General features: G+C 38.8%; 1 protein-coding gene across 7 annotated transcripts in view; it reads left to right on the top strand.

Moving 5' to 3' along the window:
• The window catches only part of TRIM2 (tripartite motif containing 2), a 110,874-nt gene that overhangs the window by 44,094 nt on the left and 47,372 nt on the right, over nucleotides 1–19,408 (top strand). For 4 of the 7 annotated variants that reach the window (XM_054029040.1, XM_054029036.1, XM_054029037.1 and 1 more), the window contains 2 exons: nucleotides 11,645–11,826; nucleotides 13,921–14,158. In XM_054029040.1, the coding sequence (XP_053885015.1) occupies nucleotides 11,693–11,826; nucleotides 13,921–14,158 (372 nt within the window). In that variant the 5' untranslated portion in view covers nucleotides 11,645–11,692. Of the gene's footprint in view, nucleotides 1–11,644; nucleotides 11,827–13,920; nucleotides 14,159–19,408 lie in introns of those variants that run through there. The other 3 variants (XM_054029039.1, XM_054029038.1, XM_054029043.1) reach the window with 2 other exon arrangements.

Raw genomic sequence — 19,408 nt, 5'->3', positions numbered from 1 at the left:
CACTTTTGGCCTTCCACTCTCCTGAGTTACCTGGTAGCTATGCCTAGTGGATCCCAACAGTTCCATCCTGTCTACACTGCAAGAGAACTGTGTGTCTGTCATATTGGGTTCTCCAACATTGTAGTTCTAATTCTCATGTGATTTTTTTTTTTTTAATTTGAATCTCCTCTCTGTGACTAATGTGACAAAATAACATGATACCTAATGCAAGAGATCACAAGTAGTAAATGAATGACTTTACATAAAGTGGTTCATGAAGTACATAAGCACTAAGTAATTACAGATGAACTCTTAGCATTAATGAACATATTTGCCTTTTTTGTTGTTTTGGTATGTTCATGTCAAATTCCTGTTTGTTTTGAACATCCTTTTCTATGTGCATTTGAATGAATGGAAGAAGCTTTCTGAAGTATCTTCAGTCAGAATTTAAAATCTGCACACCTGCAAATCCTGCCATACCACTCTCAGAGCATGACTTCTGCTTGGACAGCATATAACCTCCCTATCGTGAAAAATGACATCAGGAGAAGGTGTAGGGTTGCCAATTTTGGTTGGATGTATTCCTGGTCATTTCATCACCTGACATAATCTTTAGAGATTGACCTTTTAATTTCCTGGAGACTCCAGGACAATCTTGGAGGGGTGGCAACCCTAAGGAGGTTAAATGTGTATGTTTCAGTTTCAAATCAACAAAGTCACTATAATCCCTTTAGACTACAAACAATTTGGGGCTTTGAATATCTTTATCTTTGTCTCTTCTACAGTACTAAGCAAGTATATTGACAATGTGAAACAAAAACTTTATAACAACCCAAAAAAATAGCAGATTCAACCAGTCACAAGATCACTGCACTAGTTGGAAAGTATTTGAGGTAAAATAATCTGGTTTGGATTTAGTGGGATGATTTTACACTTTTTAAAAAGCAAATTAGATGGTGACATATGTTAGATCAATTCTTTTATAGCTGGAAGGTAATTATGGTTGCAAGAGGCAATCCTGGAGGGACTAGCAGGTATTGATGAGTTCATCTCGTTCAGAGATCATATGACAAGTAGTGATTACTGGATGCTACACTGGGTCTTGCTGAGCTGAATGGTATGTTCAACCAACAAAATCCACTCAAAATAAATAGGAATTGAAGTGGGGTGAGGGAGAGAGGAGCAATGCATGGTCTTGGTTGATAAGGAACCTTTGACTAACCCTCTAATATTAATTTAATATGTTACATCCTTTCTGAAAGAAGAACTGAAAAACTGTAAGGACAAATCCTGCCTTGGCTGGTGCAGTGGTGGGGCACAGGTGTGTGTTTGTATATAGAGATGGGAGGATAAGCAGGGATGTTTATAGAAAGACTGAAGGTGGATTCTTTAAAAGGTTTAATCCTCTCTGTGGGGACCATCATCAGAAGAACTGAGCATTTACATCTCCCACTTATTTCAACTTGCAGGTGCTCAGCACCTTTGAAAAGCAGGTCCTAAAGGGACAGATTTCAAAGGTATTTAGGTGCCTAGGCACTCTTGAAAATCCCACTGTGTGCCTAACTCCCATTGCTGTAGAAAAAATCATTTCAGCAGAGGTGCTTATAGAAGTTACAGTAAAATGAGCCAACATTTCAACCCACTTATCAAAGCACTTGCTGTTCCCTTTTGAAGGTGTGTGTAACTATATAAATGTTGAACAAAATCAGCTAATCTGAATCCAGAGTATTTTGATACATACTCACATTATTAGTGCAGAAATTTAGACCCACTTCGATTTGACAGATAGGGTTTCTTTTTCCCCCTCCCCCCTTTTGCTCATAGGATCTCCAGGAGTGGGAACAAGAATTGGGAGTTTTGGGAGTGGGGGACAGGGAGTAGAGAAAGAGAATAGTAAACAACAGCAGACACTCTTGTTGTAATAGCAGAGTGGGGATTTCCCCCTCCCACACACAGAGAAGGTGGCATGTGCTATAGCACATTTTTCTATTCAGAACTAATTTCACTAACTGCACAGCAGAGAAGGAGGGTGCAGGAAGTCCCCAAGGGAGAGTATTTTATTGGGAAAAAAAACTATTCAAAGCAGCCGGCTAGTAATTGGTGTGCTGGTAAAGTGCAGCAGGGTTGTTCACTGAACTGTAAATCCATTTCCTCTCCACTGGGGAAAAGAAACCTACATGTCAAACATTAAACATGCAAGAACAAAAGCGTCAAGGAAAGTGCTGCAGACATTCTCTGTCTCACTTCCGTTGGTACTGTCCCCACACTTTTATTTTTTTCAAAGAAGAATTATTATGTGTAGAATGTAAAATCATTGCTGGCTGGCAGCTTCTGGGAATTATAAGAGAACTGAACTTTAACACACACACACTCATTTTTAAGCTGGTGACACATGGTAATAGCTCCTAGTGAGAGTGATTGCAATCTCCTCCTTCGTCCATGTGGTATGTTGTGGTATCAGTTGTGATTCCAGGGGTGCGTAGTCATTCCTCTACATTGTAAATAGCTGTATTTATACTGGCGATATCAGTACATGTAAATCTTGTCGTAGTAACTAAGTGACGACAGGTAGCTAAATGCTACTTGCGTGCATGTATATGGCTGAATGTTTCTATTTCAGCTCAGGGAGCACTAGTTATGAATTTTTACAGGCTTTTTGTTTCAAATGTGTTTTTTGTTTCTGCCAGTTGAACAATATCCCCGGGATTTCCTTATTGAGGGAATAAGGAATTCTGCTGAAACTGAAAAGAAATATAACTGAGGCTGGGAGGAGGGATAGCTCAATGGTTTAAGCATTGGCCTGCTAAACCCAGGTTATGAGTTCAATCCTTGAGGGAGCCATTTAGGGATCTGGAGCAAAATTCTGTTTGAGGATTGGTCCTGCTTTGAGTAGGGGGTTGGACTACATGACCTCCTGAGGTCCCTTCCAACCCTGATATTCTATGATTCAATCCTAGTTCAACATTGGATGCAGGAAGTGAAGGAGCTGTAGTTGATACCAGATGCTGGAAACCCTAGTGCCTCATGTCAAACTGGTTTACAACATGCTTTAGTCCCATCTATGTTGACCTGGGAAACCATGTTGGAATCTTGCTATGTTTAAAACCAGTGTGGCTAACACAAATGAACTGTAGTCTAAATAATGTCCAGAGCACTTAAAAAATTTATCTTCGTTTCAAAGTATTTTGTCTGGATAAAACTTGGATCTAGAGGTGGTCAAAAGTTTTCTGATGGAAGACTTTTCTATTGTAAAATGCTGATTCTACAAAATCAAAGCATTCTATATAGGGTTACCAGATAGCAACTGTGGAAAAATCAGGACAGGAGGTGTAGGGTAATAGGCGCCTAGATAAGAAAAAGTCCCCCAGAACAGGACTGTCCTGTTTTTAAAGAGGCAGTCATCTGGTCACCCTAATTCTGTAGGAATAAACAGATTTTGTTTATGTTTTTGACAGGAAATTATCAAATATTTCAACCTTATAGAAATTAAATATTTCATTTAGACTGTCATTTTGACTTTTATATTATGTGATAAGTCTAAACTAAAGTTGAAATAAACATTTTGATAAGGTCAAAACAATGATTTGGAATGTCTCATTTCAAGAAAAATTATGCTATTTTAACTTGATTTGGGACAAAACAAACTTTACAAATCTCAGAATTTCCCATTAATTGGGAATTCTGTTCTTTGACTAGCTCTGCTTATATCTTAAGGCACAAAGGGAGCTTGTGATAGACTGTAGAAAACTTTGACAAGCTTTTGAGAGCCTGCCTACACTTGAGAAAAAACAATATTAATGAGCTTAAGTTTGATGTATTCTAATATGACTTGCATGCTGTTTTCCTGACCAGTGCAGGGGGGGAATAACTATATTCTACAAATGGTGTTTAAAGAGTCTAGAACCAAGGTTTTTAACTTTGATTTCTAAGAACATTTTGCCTGGTCCAATTAAGTGATAAATAATCTTTTATCTTTAATGTGGATGGATCGTTAGAGTCCTTATGTTTGTTGGAGCTTTAATAACACCTGGTAGCTAGAACACTTGCATAAAAGAAACATAGACTCATATATTTAGAGATGTATGCAAAAAGATCATGGCTGTTATATTCAAGGACAAAGCTAATTTTATTTTGCTTGACTTCAGTAGTTTCTGTGTACTCAATATCTTTCTGATGGGATCAATGACCTGTTTTGCATACCCAAGGACATAAAATTGAAAACAAGCTTTTTTTAAAAAAAAATTTCCTGACAGGTAAATGGAATAAGGGAGTGAGGCACAAAACTCTGCGTGAGTGATTGAAAAAATACCTCAGCAGATTGTCAGCTGTGCTTTCATTGTTCGCATTTAAGGTGATAATGAGGATGATAATTGCTGCCTTATTATCATTTTGCTTGTGTCTGAGTAACCTGAAATACCCCATTTGTGGTGCATGAAATTTCTGTTTGGCTTATGTGCCAGAAGTACAATTTTTTTTTTTTTTTTTTTTAAAGAAATTCTCTTGTTCTGCTTTATACATCTGGGGAAATCACAGAACACTTTTCTCTCATCTTAAAGTTGGGGTAAGGAAGATATATTTTTCACAGGGCTCTAAAGCCTGGAAAATCAGAGTGAAGTGCATTAGTCTTAAGCTTTTATCTTCTTTATATATGTGCTTTCATTTTATCTGTGGTGACTGTCCTGATAATTGATGTTCTGTAATATTCACTCCCCCTCTCTAAATTAAATCCTTATTCTGATCTGAGTAATATTTGCATATGTATTTCTTAGCTGCATTGGCACATCAGATGCACAGTGGTAGCTGTCTCCGCCTGCTAATCCTGTAATAACATTCTGGTGACCAAATTCAATGGCTCTGCCTGAGCTGTGAAACAGCTGATTGCTGACTAGGGAAGAGAGAGGGGGAAAAAAAAAAAAACCAACCAGCGAATCTCATTGCAGCTCTCTGCTGCATCCCTATCCCACAATCCCTTGCACAGTTTGCTGCAGTCTTTCAACACAGGCTGAGGTAGAGAAAGATATGCTAAATAAAGATTGATTGGTTTGAATCTTGAAGGGGTCTCCCACTTGTTAATGACCCAGGGAGGAAAAAAATTCATGATGACTTCACTGGGCCTCCTCTTATTTCTTCCATTTTTCTTTACACCTGTCCTCTATGTGGAATGGAGCATCACCACCTAGAGCAAAAAATATGCTGTGCCTCTAATAATGCCTGTGCTGTCAGGGATTCTTAAACAGTTTCATGCTTGAGGCTCCTAAAGTTGAAATATTAACAGAATAATGTTTTGCTTGCTTGGATTACTGAGGAACTGCAGCTCCATCCCCGAAAGGATTTTATCCTCAGCACGCACTGATTAAGCTATTTATCTACAAAAATGGGTAGGTCTGAAATGTTTGTTTGCTCCATATTATGTCTGGTGACTACTGTTGGGTCACTCCTGTTCTGGCACTCTATTTGTTCTTTGATGCTGCATGCTGTAGTAAATGAAGATGCTTGCTCTATATTTTAAACAGTAGCACCAATCTGATTACAAGAGTGGGAGAGAAAGAAATGCAAAAATGAGTTTTTACACAAGTGTACTAGATTTCTGTATGTTGATGAGGATGATTAATTTATTCTGTATTTTGACTTTGTGTTCTGAGATAAATTTTGTAGCTGTTGCTGTAACTGGATTGAATTCCTTATTTTATTCCTGTGCAGGTAGACAGGCAGGCATAGTATCTGGTTGATAGCATTATACATGGGTAAACTTCCATCTCTGAAGCAGCATGATTTAGACCCACCCATCCTTTCCTACAGAACTCAGTCTGACAGTTCCATTGCAAATGTTGCCATTGAAAACCTATTCATTCATAATACATTAATAGACCTTCTAGGTTCTGTATATCATTGATAAGTAGCAGACAAGGAAACAGCAAATGATTTGGTTTGTTCTGATAGCCTTTCAGTCAATCTAGTTGCAGTTCTGGGCGGGTCGAGTTCTTTGATAGCACTGTCTTCAAGGTGGGAGAGTTCTCCCCTTTTATGAAAAAGAACTATGGAATTTAACAAGCAATTATTAATTTTCCATTTTTTTTTGTGTGTGTGGACAATCTTATAGAACTTCATAGATAATTAAATTCCTGTTGTAGAAGCATGGGGGAATAAGACATAAATTCTTAATGTGAGAGTATTTAACCATTGCAACTACTTACTATGATTTGTGGTGGATTCTCCAACACTGACAATTTTTAAAATCAAGACTGCATGTTTTTCTAAAAAATATGGTCTAGGAAATATTTTTGGGAAGTTATATGGCCTGTGTTCTACAGGAGGCCAGACTAGACAATCACAGTGGAGCCTTCTGATTTTGGAATGTATGAATCTATTGAGAGTCTAAAGGCTGTTTTTAAAAAAAAAAAAAAAAAGCTGTAGGAAGAATATTATTCTCTATTAAACTGTGCAGGTTTTTTTTTAGAATAAGTATTATAGAATGTCATTTATAGAACCCTAATGGGTTTTATCGCTATGAAATTCTACTGGAAGTTCTTTTCCATAAGGGTGGGGCTGCATGCTGACATTTCTTACTGAATTCGTGTACACTTGTTAGGGTTGGGAATTTTTTACACTATTACACAGAACTGTTTGCTTTTTTTCTTTGAGCTTTAAAGGATATTTTGAGTGAAAATTGATAAATATTTCCAGACAAAAGGATAAAAGAGACAAAGTGTAATCTTTGAGCACTGGGTGGGTGACAAAGAATACTTCTTTTTTTATAAGCTCTTATTCTGGAATTGGTTTAGCTAAGATGAACTGGGTTTCCAAAGTGGCGCTCTCATAAAATCAGAGGGTGGGGTTTTTGATGTATTTTTATGTGATAGTCCACACCAGGGCTGGCTCCAGCATTTCTGCCGCCCCAAGCGCAAAAAAAAAAATCGCGATCGTGATCGGCGGCGGCAATTGGGAAGAAAAAAAAAAAAAAAAAGCCTCAATTGGCAGCAGTTCAGCGGCAGGTCCTTCGCTCCTAGAGGGAGTGAGGGACCTGCCGCCCCCGAATTGCCACAGGTGCCGCCCCTCTCCCTTGGCCACCCCCAAGCACCTGCTTGTTAAGCTGGTGACTGAAGCCAGCCCTGGTCCACACACCTTCAGCTTTAGAGAGAGAGAGAGTTCTACAGAGAGAGAGAGAGAGATATCTGTAATATATATGTGGAGACTCCCAAGGTCTTACATTAATTTTAAACACTGATGGCCATTCTTATTCCACCTGGTTGAGAAGCTAGATTATGATGCCATTAACATGTAGGGTTGCCAATTTTGGTTGGATGTATTTCTGGAGATTTCATCACATGACATAATCTTTAATTGAAGATTATGTCAACTTTTAATTCCTGGAGACTCCAAGCCAATCCTGGAGAGTTGGCAACCCTACTAACATGCAGTGTAGTTGTAGCCATGTTGGTCCCAGCTGGGTGAGGTAATATCTTTTATTGGACCAATTTCTGATTGTGAAAGAGACAAGCTTTTGAGTCACACAGCGCTCTTCTTTAGCAGACCTGAAGATACTGCCTCAACTACCTTGTGTCTCTAATGTCTTTAACAGACAGAGGAAAAGAAGTTTCCTGTGTTCTGTAAAACAAAGCAGTAGTCTGTTGCACCCAAATGTTAGCCAAATGGCTTTTCTACAATGAGGATATTTGGAAGTTCGATTTTTAACTTAAACCACATAAAAAGAGTTGAAGTTTTGGCTAAATGTGACAATCAAAAGATGGGATTATATAATGTTGTCCTTTTAAAAATTACTGTTACTATGGCTAGATCCTTAATGATCCTATATTTCAGGGCTATTTTAACATTGTGTAGTGCTGCTGCTGCCATAAATCAAAATAAAATTTGTCTTCAACTAATTTCTAGGAGGATTATTTAAGACAGGCAGCTCTTACTTAAACAAGTAGTCCTTGATTACTCCTTTAGTAGTCAGTGGGTAAAATTCCACCCTGGCATAACTCCATTGATTTTAGTAGAATTACACTCGGGGTGAATTTGGCTCAGTGGGATACTTGCACAAGTAAGGGTTGCAGGATCAAACATTTAATCTCCAATTCCACAAACACTTGCACATTAAACTATTCTCTGGAACTACTGGTACGTATAATATTTCATATAAGTTTTTGCAGGATCAAGACCTAAGATTGTAATTTGTTGAGCTATTTCAGTCTGGTTATATGCAGTGACAGGTGCTCACTATATTTTTGTTTTTAAAAAAAAAAAAGAAAAGAAAAAGCCTGTAGTGTGAAGACACTCATTTCTGATTAAACAAAACAGATGTAACTTCACTTTGTATACCCCTTGATATATCAGTTTTTCTAAAATCCATAGTCTGTCTCCTAAAAGTATACATGGGGAGGGGGCGGCGGCACAGGGGGAAGAGAACCAGCAAAACAAGCTTCCCTAAAAATAAAAACCCTAACCGGACCAAATTCTGCCTTAAGTTGCACATTTGAAAACCCATTCATTTCAGCAGAGTGACACAAAGTGGTAGGTGGTAATCTGGGCTTGCTGTGCTTAAGACAAAATGTGTATTGAACATTTTAAATGGAATGTAGTTATTTTTAAACTCTTGTCCATGGTTTCTTTGTATGATTAATATCTTAAACCTAAAGTGGATAGGATGAGATCTGTATACAATATTCGATTTACAATGAGATTCGGAACTGTAATTGGTCAGACAGATGAAAGATCTTTGACTATAAATAAGTCTCTGCATTCACTTAAACATTTTAGCTGTAAAGATCCTGCAATCTTTAATGAGCCAAAATTCCCATTGAAATGGTGAGAGTTTTTTGCCTGAGTAATAACTGCAGCAATGGACTTGAAGAATATTTTTCTTTTAAGAATTTCATTTACTATGATAAATGCTCTTTATAATAGAGACATGAAATCGCTGAGGGTGTTACTTTTTACACTTGACATCCGTATGCTGTTTGTAACCTGCTTTTTAGTGCATGCAGGCAGTCTTTCTGGTTTTCACTTTTTTTAAATTTCAGGTTAGTACAGAGTGGGGAGCAGATGGAACTGTGAATTAATGATCAAATACAGTTCCTTCCAATCAAATCTCCAAAACTCCCCAAGCCTCACAGCCCAGTGGACTGATGCATTTTAATATCTGTCTAATACTCCATTTTTGATCTCACTTTCAGAAGCTGGTCGCTTTGGCTTTTTTATTTTTGGAAGCCATTTTTTTAACTCAAGATTTTAAGATGTAACATGATCACATAATCAATTGTGTGTGTATTACGCACATGCACCTGGTGTAACTTCACTTATACAATTAAGTGCATTTATATTGTTATGGGGAAAACTGAAAAAGAACAATGACAATAAAGAAATACATTTTAAAAACACATACAGGAACCAAAAATATAGTATATGATTTAATACTGTAACCATTAATGTTAAAACTGAAATAATAAAACAAGGGAAACCGGTGACCAGTTCCTCCCCCCTCCCCCAATGCATATACATTTCATATGTTCTCTTCAATTCATACTGCTTAATGTTTTAATTAATGACTAATTTTATGACTCTTTGCTCATTACAAGGTGATCCCTAGAGGACTCCAGCTGCCTAAAAAAGCCAGTGCAGCATGTCCATAGCCATCACCGCTATCCTAATTCATCACACACAATAGAAAAACAAACCAGTAAAACATCCTAATCTAGCCAGACACAAAACTCCAAGAATGCAAGCCGGGTTCAGCTCTGTTAGGTTTATGTGCTTTGCCTTTGTAATTGTTGCTATACATAATACATTCAATAGGAGACCAGACCTTACAATAATTACAAAATAGCTTGGACCAAACTTTGTGTAATTCCATTGGCTTCTGAATTCATGTGACCCTCATCCCAGACAGATGGGCATTATTATTAAAACAAATATCAAATGAACACGAAAGAAACATTTCTGCAAGAAGTTTGCCAACCCAAGAATATCTCTAGTGCAGGAATAGTGCTGTGTTTATTGGTTAGAAGGAAAATAAATGAATGCTTTTGACTTCATATGACACTTCTTTTGTACCTGCAGTTTTGCTGCATGTGTTTTGGTAGCATTTCCTAATACATTTTAACATGTAGTTTTCAGTTCCTTTTGTTGGATGCTGCTGCTCTCTTTTCTTCCCCACATTTTCTCTCCTTAACTATTACCTGTTTTATGTATGTCTATCATTTCTGTATTATTCCACTGACCCAGAGACAGGTTTTTCTCCTTTTGATGACTCTGTTTTGTGGCCATTGTCTTAGACAAGCAGGATTTCCAAGTCTGCTTCTGACCCCTATTTCTTGAGGAGTAAAAACCTGCTGCTGTGTCACCAGATTGTCACATAGTTCTCCCACTTTACATTATTTTTGCCATGAGGGGATGAGCAGACTTCAGTCACAGAAATGTGGGCAATGCCCACTTCATTTTTGGGGATGTTCTATTTCTTATAGCTATTCTCTAACTGTTTCCTGGATCTCCTTCCTCCCTCTCTGCCAACTGTTGCTGGTGGCACTTCCAGTGTGATGGGCAGGATGATGTGTTAGTTTTGGGTCTCCTAGGTACGTAGGCTCCTTTACTGAACCCATTAATGTAGTATCTGATCACCTTCTCCTTCTCAGCACTCAGTTGGTTCTGAAGCTGAGGCTCCTTTCCCTTCCAGAAACCAAACGTGCCCCATCTTTGGCTCTATCTGCACTGGCACGGAAACTATGTTGGGCAACTCACTTTAAAACTTGATTTATACTAAAGTCATTTAGCTGGCTTGTGGAGTCCCAGCACAAGCATTCCAAAACTGTCTTCCACACTCTAGAAAATGGTTCTGTTTGTGAAGCACTGGCTGGAGAAACTGATATGAAGCTATCTTTAAGAAGGTCCATGTTTAAAAATGGTTCTGTTTCCAGGGTAGATAGATTCTTAGACATACTTAAATCACAGAGTATGGAAGAATTGATAATGGCTGCGGCACAAGGAAGGAGGGGAATGGTTAATTTCTCCTTGTTTTAAAATCCAAGGGGTTTGGATCTGTATTCACTAGGGAATTGGTGAAGGTTTCTCAAGGCTTCCCAGGGAGGGAATCCATTGGGAAATGGTGGCAGCGGACCAGAGCTAAGCTGGTAGTTAAGCTTAGAAGTTTTCATGCAGGCCCCTACATTTGTACCCTAAAGTTCAAAGTGGGGATTTTTTTTCTCTTACTTAATTGGCCTCTCAGAGTTGGTAAGACAACTCCCACCTGTTCATGCTCTCTGTGTGTGTGTGTATATATATCTCCTCAATATATGTTTCACTCTATATGCATCCGAAGAAGTGGATTGTAGCCCACGAAAGCTTATGCTCTAATAAATTTGTTAGTCTCTAAGGTGCCACAAGTACTCCTGTTCTTTTTACAAGCAGCCCTGTAACTCTTACAATGTAGCTGCAACATACTTTTCCAGAGAACCCACAGAGACACAGGTTTTTATTATTTAGTGTGATAGAAATGGCTGACCATTTCCAGGCTGTAGCCGGTGATATGGCATTTTAGAAGTTTCCCCTCTGTATTTTGATCTAAATGGAAATATTGCCCTCTAAATCAGGATGAAGTATATTGGAGAACTGGGTATTAAAATTGGCATTTCAGGCTGATTAAAACTTCCCTTCCCTCCCTCTGTTTCAGCAGTGTGCAGGGTAGAAGGGATCGGGACCCATATGTCAATGGTCTAGGATGGCCAGTGAAGGCTCCAACATCCCAAGTCCTGTGGTGCGACAGATTGACAAACAGTTTCTGATTTGCAGCATATGCCTGGAACGTTACAAGAACCCCAAAGTACTTCCCTGTCTGCACACTTTCTGTGAGAGGTAAGAGCTGTTTTTTCCCCATTTGTGGTTCATGTTTTTCTTTCTTTTTAGTTATTACAGTGCATACCCACAAACCTACAATTATCTTCAACCAGCAATATACCTTCTGTCTATCTAGGTCATCCTGAAGCATGATCCTAAATTAAAGATTAGGGAGGTGAACTGGCATTCTTCATATTGGGCAGTAAGCAGGAGACAGCAACAGAATATCTGCAATCCCAAATTTTTATTTTTCTAAATGAATTTTGTATGTTTTTTCCCTTCTTTCACTCCACCGTCCCCTTCTGGTTTTGCCTTGTTAAAAAGAGCCAGGACCAAACATAGTTATTGCTCTATAAGTTAGAGTATGTCTAAACTTCAAAGACAGGTGTGTTCTTAACTGGGGTTAGCTAACCAGCATTGTCTAGCTTGGGTTAAAATAGCAGAGGAGACACAGCAACTTGGGTTAGCAGCTTGAGTTCAAGTCTATAGGGCTGTCTTTATCTCTCTAAATCCAGCTGAAATACCTGCACGTAAAAGGCTTCTGGTTAAAGGCAAAGAACTGTTCCTGAAGGAATCTTAGAGATACTTCAGAGATATAGTGGGCCTGATTCTATATTTTCAATGGCTTTACCATGATGAGTAACTCTATTAAAGTCCATGACGTTTTTTGATTTACACGGGAATGAGAAGAGAATGAGGTCAATGGTATTTTAAAAATCCATTGTCCTTTTCATTTACTGTGGTTCTTTAAGATGTTATTTCTGAATGACAAATATATTGGGAGGGGAATGGCCTTTGCTTGTAACAGTACTGAAGGTTCTGTATCTCCTAGACTGTCATAGATTTTAGAGACCTTAAAGCCTGATTCCAATCTCATTTATACCACTGTAAATTAGAAGTAAATCAATAAAGCTAATAAAGGGAGTTACACCAGCATGAAAATGGTGTGCGATCAGAATCAAGCCCTTAGATTAACAGTGCCCATTTTATATTGATTAGTCCATTATTAGAAGCAATAAAAATGTTGTTGTTTTATTAAGTAGAGGAAATAATTATTCCATTCTTGAATATCCAACTTTTCGACATGCCATATTAAAATATTGACTCGTAATTAACTATCATTCTTTCAGTGTAGGTAATGCTTGGTATGTAAAAAAATTTCTCTCAGAAAGGAAATCTGAAAATATATCTGACTTCCACTTTTGCTCTGTTGACTGTCCCTCCAACACAGCTAGCAATATTTTTGAATTATATTTTACACCAAATTGAGGTGAGAAGGAAAAAGTGGTTTTTGAAAAGTCAGTTTAAAAAATACAGTTTGGAGTCCTTTGTTCGACCCAGGAGATTTAGCTTGTGGTAGACTTTCTTATTTTACATACAGAACTGTTGGAGAATTAAAGTCAAATGGTACTTCATGTGAATTTATAGTTCAGATGTTAAACATCGCTTTCTAGCTTGATTTGCAGTGGGTATTACCAATAACATTGAAGTATAAGATTTTCAGTTTTGTGTGGGTGAAGAGCAAAATGGTTTGTGGCATGTAGTGGTGGCTTTCCACAGTGAGCCAAATAAAATGGCTGAGGGCCTTTGTAGAAGACACATAGCATGAAATCCTGACAGCATGAAATCCTGACTTGTGAAGTCAGGATTTCATGCTATGTGTCTTCTACAAAGGCCCTCAGCCATTTTATTTGGCTCACTGTGGAAAGCAATGTCAAAGCTCCCATTGTTTTTATTGGGAACTGGATTTGGCCCTAAAATATTAAAACCAAAGATTAAAATTAAACAAGGAGAATTGTATGGGAAAGACAGCAGGTTAGCCAACAGATATCAATTAAAAAGACACAAACTCTTGAAGGAGCTTATATTTGTCCTATCAGATCAGATCAAATCCAGTCTCCTGCATTCTTTGTGTGTAGGAGTAAGATGTATGAGTGGGAGGAAAGATTAGAGAAGAAATTCCTTCCTGACCTTCATGATGGTTAGCTTTCACCCTTGCTATGCAAACTACGGCTGTTGCTGGTTAAAAATGATTTTCTTTAAAAAACAAAATACCTTCTAAGAGATCTTGGATTTTGATGCTACTCTGTTTTCAATCTTTCCTCACAATAGGTGCTTGCAGAATTACATTCCAGCCCACAGTTTAACCCTTTCTTGCCCAGTGTGCCGCCAGACCTCCATTCTGCCAGAGAAAGGGGTTTCTGCACTCCAGAACAACTTCTTTATCACTAACCTGATGGATGTCCTGCAGCGAACACCAGAAAACAGCATTGAAGAGTCCTCCATCTTGGAGACTGTCACAGCTGTTGCTGCAGGAAAACCTCTCTCCTGCCCCAACCATGATGGAAATGTAAGTGAAATGATTTCAGGTAATGCATGCTAAACTAATCACCCTAGCTTATAACAATGATGGTTTTTCAGATAGCAGGGATAATGAGAACCACAGCAGTTCGTTCTCTCACTCTCTCTCTGATATCCATCTCAACAAGATTAAGAAACTTGTTTTAAAGGAACAATACTAGAGCAGGCTGCCTATTCATTAATAGGTGGGTTGTTAGCATCTTATAATATTCAGGATATTCTTTTCTTACTGCTCAGTGCAGTTGCTGTTGTCTCTATACTTGCTTACCTGCTTGTTTTCTAGAGCACTGTAAAAACACTGTCAAATTTACAGGGCCTGTTGTGCCAATGTCCCCTTTCTGGTCTCTCTGAACGCCCTCCTTCAGGTGTTAGGTCTTGTGCCTTTACCTCTTCCAGGACAGAATTCTGCAAATCTGCCACTCTTAGGCTCGGCCCTGGGATACAGTACCCAGTACACCAACCCTCAAGGGTTTGCAGAAAAGTGGCTTATCTTGTTTTTCCTTAGAATTCCCTTTTAAAATTCATTCAGGAAACATTCCAGGAACAATGTCAACACAGTTTTCATAAACTACTACAGAGCAACTCTGATTCCATGTCAGTCAGACAATTTCCAAGTGTTTCATTGAACCTGGTTCGGAACATGAATGTTCCAACTCTTCTTCTTTCTTAGCCTGTTTCTGAAGCATAAAAAGGCCATGTTGCAAACTTTGTCCTCCTTGTGTTATAAGATGAGTGCTGTGCTTGTTCTATAAGCCAAGAAATTTGTGACAAAATTTCAAGGCAATTTTTGAGGATTGTTTTATGTGACTCAGTTTTGGTACTGGTATAATAGAAACAGTCCCTCTATAATACCAGCATCCATCAGATAAAATAACAGTTGCTTACCCTTCCATTATTGATCTGCTGGCTTGATCCAGATTGGCTTGGAAAACAGACCTATTGTGTGCTTCAACTAATGAAAAAACATAGATTTTAAAAAGTATACTGTATTTCTGTGTATACACTGGTTACTGACCAAAGTTTCCATTCTTATTTTACACTTTTAATGATGATTTCTCCAGCAAACTGAATAGCAGGCAACCCCCTTTGGTATAGTTATAGTGACTATATGGTTGTGAAATGTAGGAAAATTCAAAAAACAAGATGTTATCTGGCTTGCCATCCTTTATATTATGCCTTACTAGGGAGAAATTTAGACTGTGTTAAGACTGGCCAAGGGAGGAGCTTATTAAAATTTGAGACCGGGTTAATTATTTTGAATGGTCAGTATTGTCATCTCAGAGGTATTTAGTCTTAAATGATGACCTATTGGGGTATGGGGAGAATACCTTCAGCAGCCGCCTCTTTGCAAAGAAGCATAATGGCTGTGACATACCAAGATACAATCTAGACTAGTGAGTAGCTGTATCACCCCGCCCTGCAACCTTGAGTGCCTTACAGTGTGTTTGTGTGTAACTGCAGCCCGCCAGCCACACTTAGGCTACGCTCTGGCTCTCACCAGCCTTGGTTATACTGCATGGTGTCCCCAACTCACCCCCACTCTTAGATTCTCTCTCTGCCCCCATCCCACCCCCGAATGCATGTCTTGTACTTCCAGCTATCTCCTTGACAGTACTAATATGGTAAATCCACTATTTTTAAGGGAATAATGTCCTCTTATTATCTTAAATAGCTAGTCAGACACTTCCATTTAAACACACTGGTTTAGATAAAAGAGCAAAACAAGTTTATTAACTACAAAGAGGGATTTTAAGTGAGTGCAAGTAATGAGGCATATAAGTCAGAAATGGTTACAAGAAAAATAAAGATAAGACATTTACTAATGCCTAACTTAACAAACTATAGAAGATTTAAGCAGAGGTTTTCACCATATATGTCAGCAGATTAGTGACCAAACTCTTGGACCGGTCAGGACCTCTCTTCCCAGAGTCCAACAAATGCTTCCTTTGTCTCATTAGGTATAGTGAATATAATGGGCAAAGAGAAAGAGGGGTGCCTTGGTGTTTTGTCCCTCCTTTTTATAGTTTGTCCCCCTCTTGAAAAACATTTCCAGCTGGGCATTAGGAGACAAAGAGTTTATGTGGAAGGATGGTCCCTGCTTGTTTTTTTGTCACCTGTTTGAGCTTCCTTTTTTTCCCCTCCCTGCTTGATGACTTTGTTTACTTCTGAAATGCAAACTAAGCAGAGCACACAAACCTTTGTTTAGGACAGACCTGTTTCCCAAATTTCTGTTTCGGCATTCTGTGGGGTTCGTAATGTATGTTAATAAAATCATAGAGGGGAAATCTTATAACTTCACATACAATGTTGCCACACGTATGTTATAAGAACAGTACTGACCAGCAAATTATGAGTTTTTACAAGATCCCTTATAAGGCATACTTTGTATAAAAAAGATTACAATGGAGTGTAGGGTGTGAAACAGACATGTATTCTGTCACAGTGGCATGCAAATAATGCATCCTGAGTGCTGAGGAGACCACACTGGACAGTAGCCCAGCTTATGCCTTTTTAAAAAGTTGCAGGCTTCCACCTGTCTCTTCCATATTTCAGCGGCTCTGTTCTGTTTCTCTGAGAGAAATATAAATACCCATATGTAATTTTAAAAATGATTTTGAACACCACGACTCTTTGTGGTGATTTAGTGTCCATTTTCCCCTGTCCTACACATCAGTTTTGATTACCTTTCAACAAATTCCACCTGTGTAAGCTAGTCTCCTGCATTAGTTTGTTGAAAAGAAAGATTTAGAGCATCCTGAACTGGGCACTTTTTCATTATGGTGAAACAAGTGAGAACTGGGACTGGCTGGGCAAAAAGACTGGAACAAGGAGTCAGGGAGTGGTGGATTAGGGCTGGCTGGGCAAGGGAACTGGGATGAGAAGCCTGAGGAGCAGAGACTGGGGTAGGTAGACAATGGGACTGGGATAAGGAGCCAGGGATAAGGATGAGACAGAGCTGGGGAGGGGACAGGGCAGAAGGGCCAAGCTTAGGGAGAACATGTAGAAGACACTGTGCCTGCTAGTGTACGTTCCCTTCCAGAGCCTGGAATAAAGCTCAAGATTCCTGAATTTCACCATTCCTTTCTTATCAGCAAATATCTGTGAAACCCACTGGTCAAGTGTGTGTCTCATCCTCCTCTAGTGCTGGTCCACATGAAAGATGACAACCTACTATTGCTGTCAGTTACTCTGTTAGCTCAAGTGACAGAAGTCTATGTGGTCAATCTAATGATTCCAGCCCTGAGGTTGTCAATATGATGCCACCTGATAGAATTTTTGTTTTTTCAGTTTGCTTTTTTAAAAAAATCTAGGAGATTACACACAAAGAACTATGTTAGAAAGAATATAAAGGTTGCAAATTCAAGCACCCAAAAGTTAGGAAATGCCAGAATTAAGATTGCCTGTGTGACCTTAATTAGGTTATTTATGTGTAAACATCATGATAGTCTTTAACTTCGTAACGCATAACGATACTATTTTTTCCCACAAGTTCCCTGCCTCATTCAGTGCCCTGGATGGATCTGTTTTGGGATGAATCATGGTTGTGCAGTGATTGACGCTGCTTTCTGTAGGACATTTGTTGCAGACATCAGAACTTGTGTAGTGAAAGGAGAACATCATGGTTAAGCAGCTGAATGATACCCTGGAGAACTGGATTCTATCTCTTCCTCTGCCACAGAGTTCCTATGTGATGCTCAGCAAATCGGTGAAACCAATCTTTTTGAAAAGTGGTCATTAATTATGTATTCCCAATTTTTTTGGGCACCTAATTTGAGATTATGGAGTCTGATCTGCAGAATCGCTGAGCACTCATAGCTGCAACTGAGGTCAATGGGATTTGTGCTTTGAACATATAAAGTGCTATATAATGCTAAGTACTCTGAAAAAAACAGGTCCTAGGAATCTCAAAGTAATGTTTGTGCAGCACTTGTATACTGTAGAGATGAGCACTATAGGAAAACCCATGATAATTCTGAGCAGGGTTTTTAGTGTGCAGTAAATAAGGCATCGGATGGTACACTGATCAACGAGAATAAAACAAAAGATTGAATTGTTTCTCATTAAGTGAGCACTGTCCATCCTGTGCACTGAAAGAGGCAGGGGTCTTGTGGAAAAAACAGCATGTGATCATGAAATTAAAGACTATCATAATGCACAGATACAAGGTGGGGACTGAATTAAGTTTACACAGGCAACCCTAATTCAAGCATTTCCTAACTCTTGAGTGTTTGACTTTGCAGCCTTCATGTTCTGGTAACATAGTTTTTGTGTGTGTAATTATTATTATTTGTCAGTATTGTAATAACCCATTGGAATTCCAGTTATGGACCAGGATCCCATTGTGCTATATGCTGTACAAACAAGACCATCCCTGTTCCAAAGAGCTTAGCGTCTGAATTCAATTTCTGTAGTTATTCTTACCTCTTGTGGGAGTCAGTTTTATAATCGAGGTCCAGGTACTGTGAAAGTTCTGGCTCTGGTATTCATGAGGCTCCTCCTATTAGCTAATTATTCCACTGGTCCATGGAAACATACTGGTAGCTGTGATGGGAGGTCAGGTGGTAGGGCCAATCCCACGATGGACTCTATCAGAAGAGAGATCCTGAACAAGGCTAATAACTGGGAAGCCAAACTTGAAAGCGGCATACCAGGGTGATGTGTCCACTCTAATCTGTGTTGCTAAGCAAACAAGCTGCTGCATTTTGTTGCATTTGGAGCTTTTCCAGGGTGTTAGTTTCTGGACATAAGTTTCTATAAACGAACCTAGATCTTATGATTACTTGGATCATTATGGTGAGATCTGTGGCTAGTTGCAGATAGAAGTGGGCATCTTGTGCTGCCATTGCTAATTTAGGTATCCAATGTATCCAAATGTATTGAGCAGTCCCAAAGACTTTTGAGGGCTGCCGACCAACATAACATAACTATGTGAGTGTAAATGCCCTAGATGATTCAGAATGTTACAGCGAGAGTAAACTTTCCAGAATGCTTCTCTTTCTACCAGTATCAACTCTCTCTCTCTCTTGTCTGGGCTCAGCTTTAGCAAACAGCTCTTCATTTGGGTGCTGACTTCAGCTAGCTAGTGAGTAAACTAGGGGATGATGCTCACATTGGAGAGCAGTGATCAGGAATTGGCTGTCATCAGCATACTGTTGGCATTTCAGCCCATGTTGTTTCACCTGCTATCCCAGAAGCTTTATATAAATGTTAAATAATATGGGGAGGAGGACTGAGCTTT

The sequence above is a fragment of the Malaclemys terrapin genome, chromosome 5 (assembly GCF_027887155.1).
Source record: "Malaclemys terrapin pileata isolate rMalTer1 chromosome 5, rMalTer1.hap1, whole genome shotgun sequence".
NCBI lineage: Eukaryota > Metazoa > Chordata > Testudines > Emydidae > Malaclemys > Malaclemys terrapin.
This window is presented reverse-complemented; position numbering and strand designations above follow the sequence as displayed.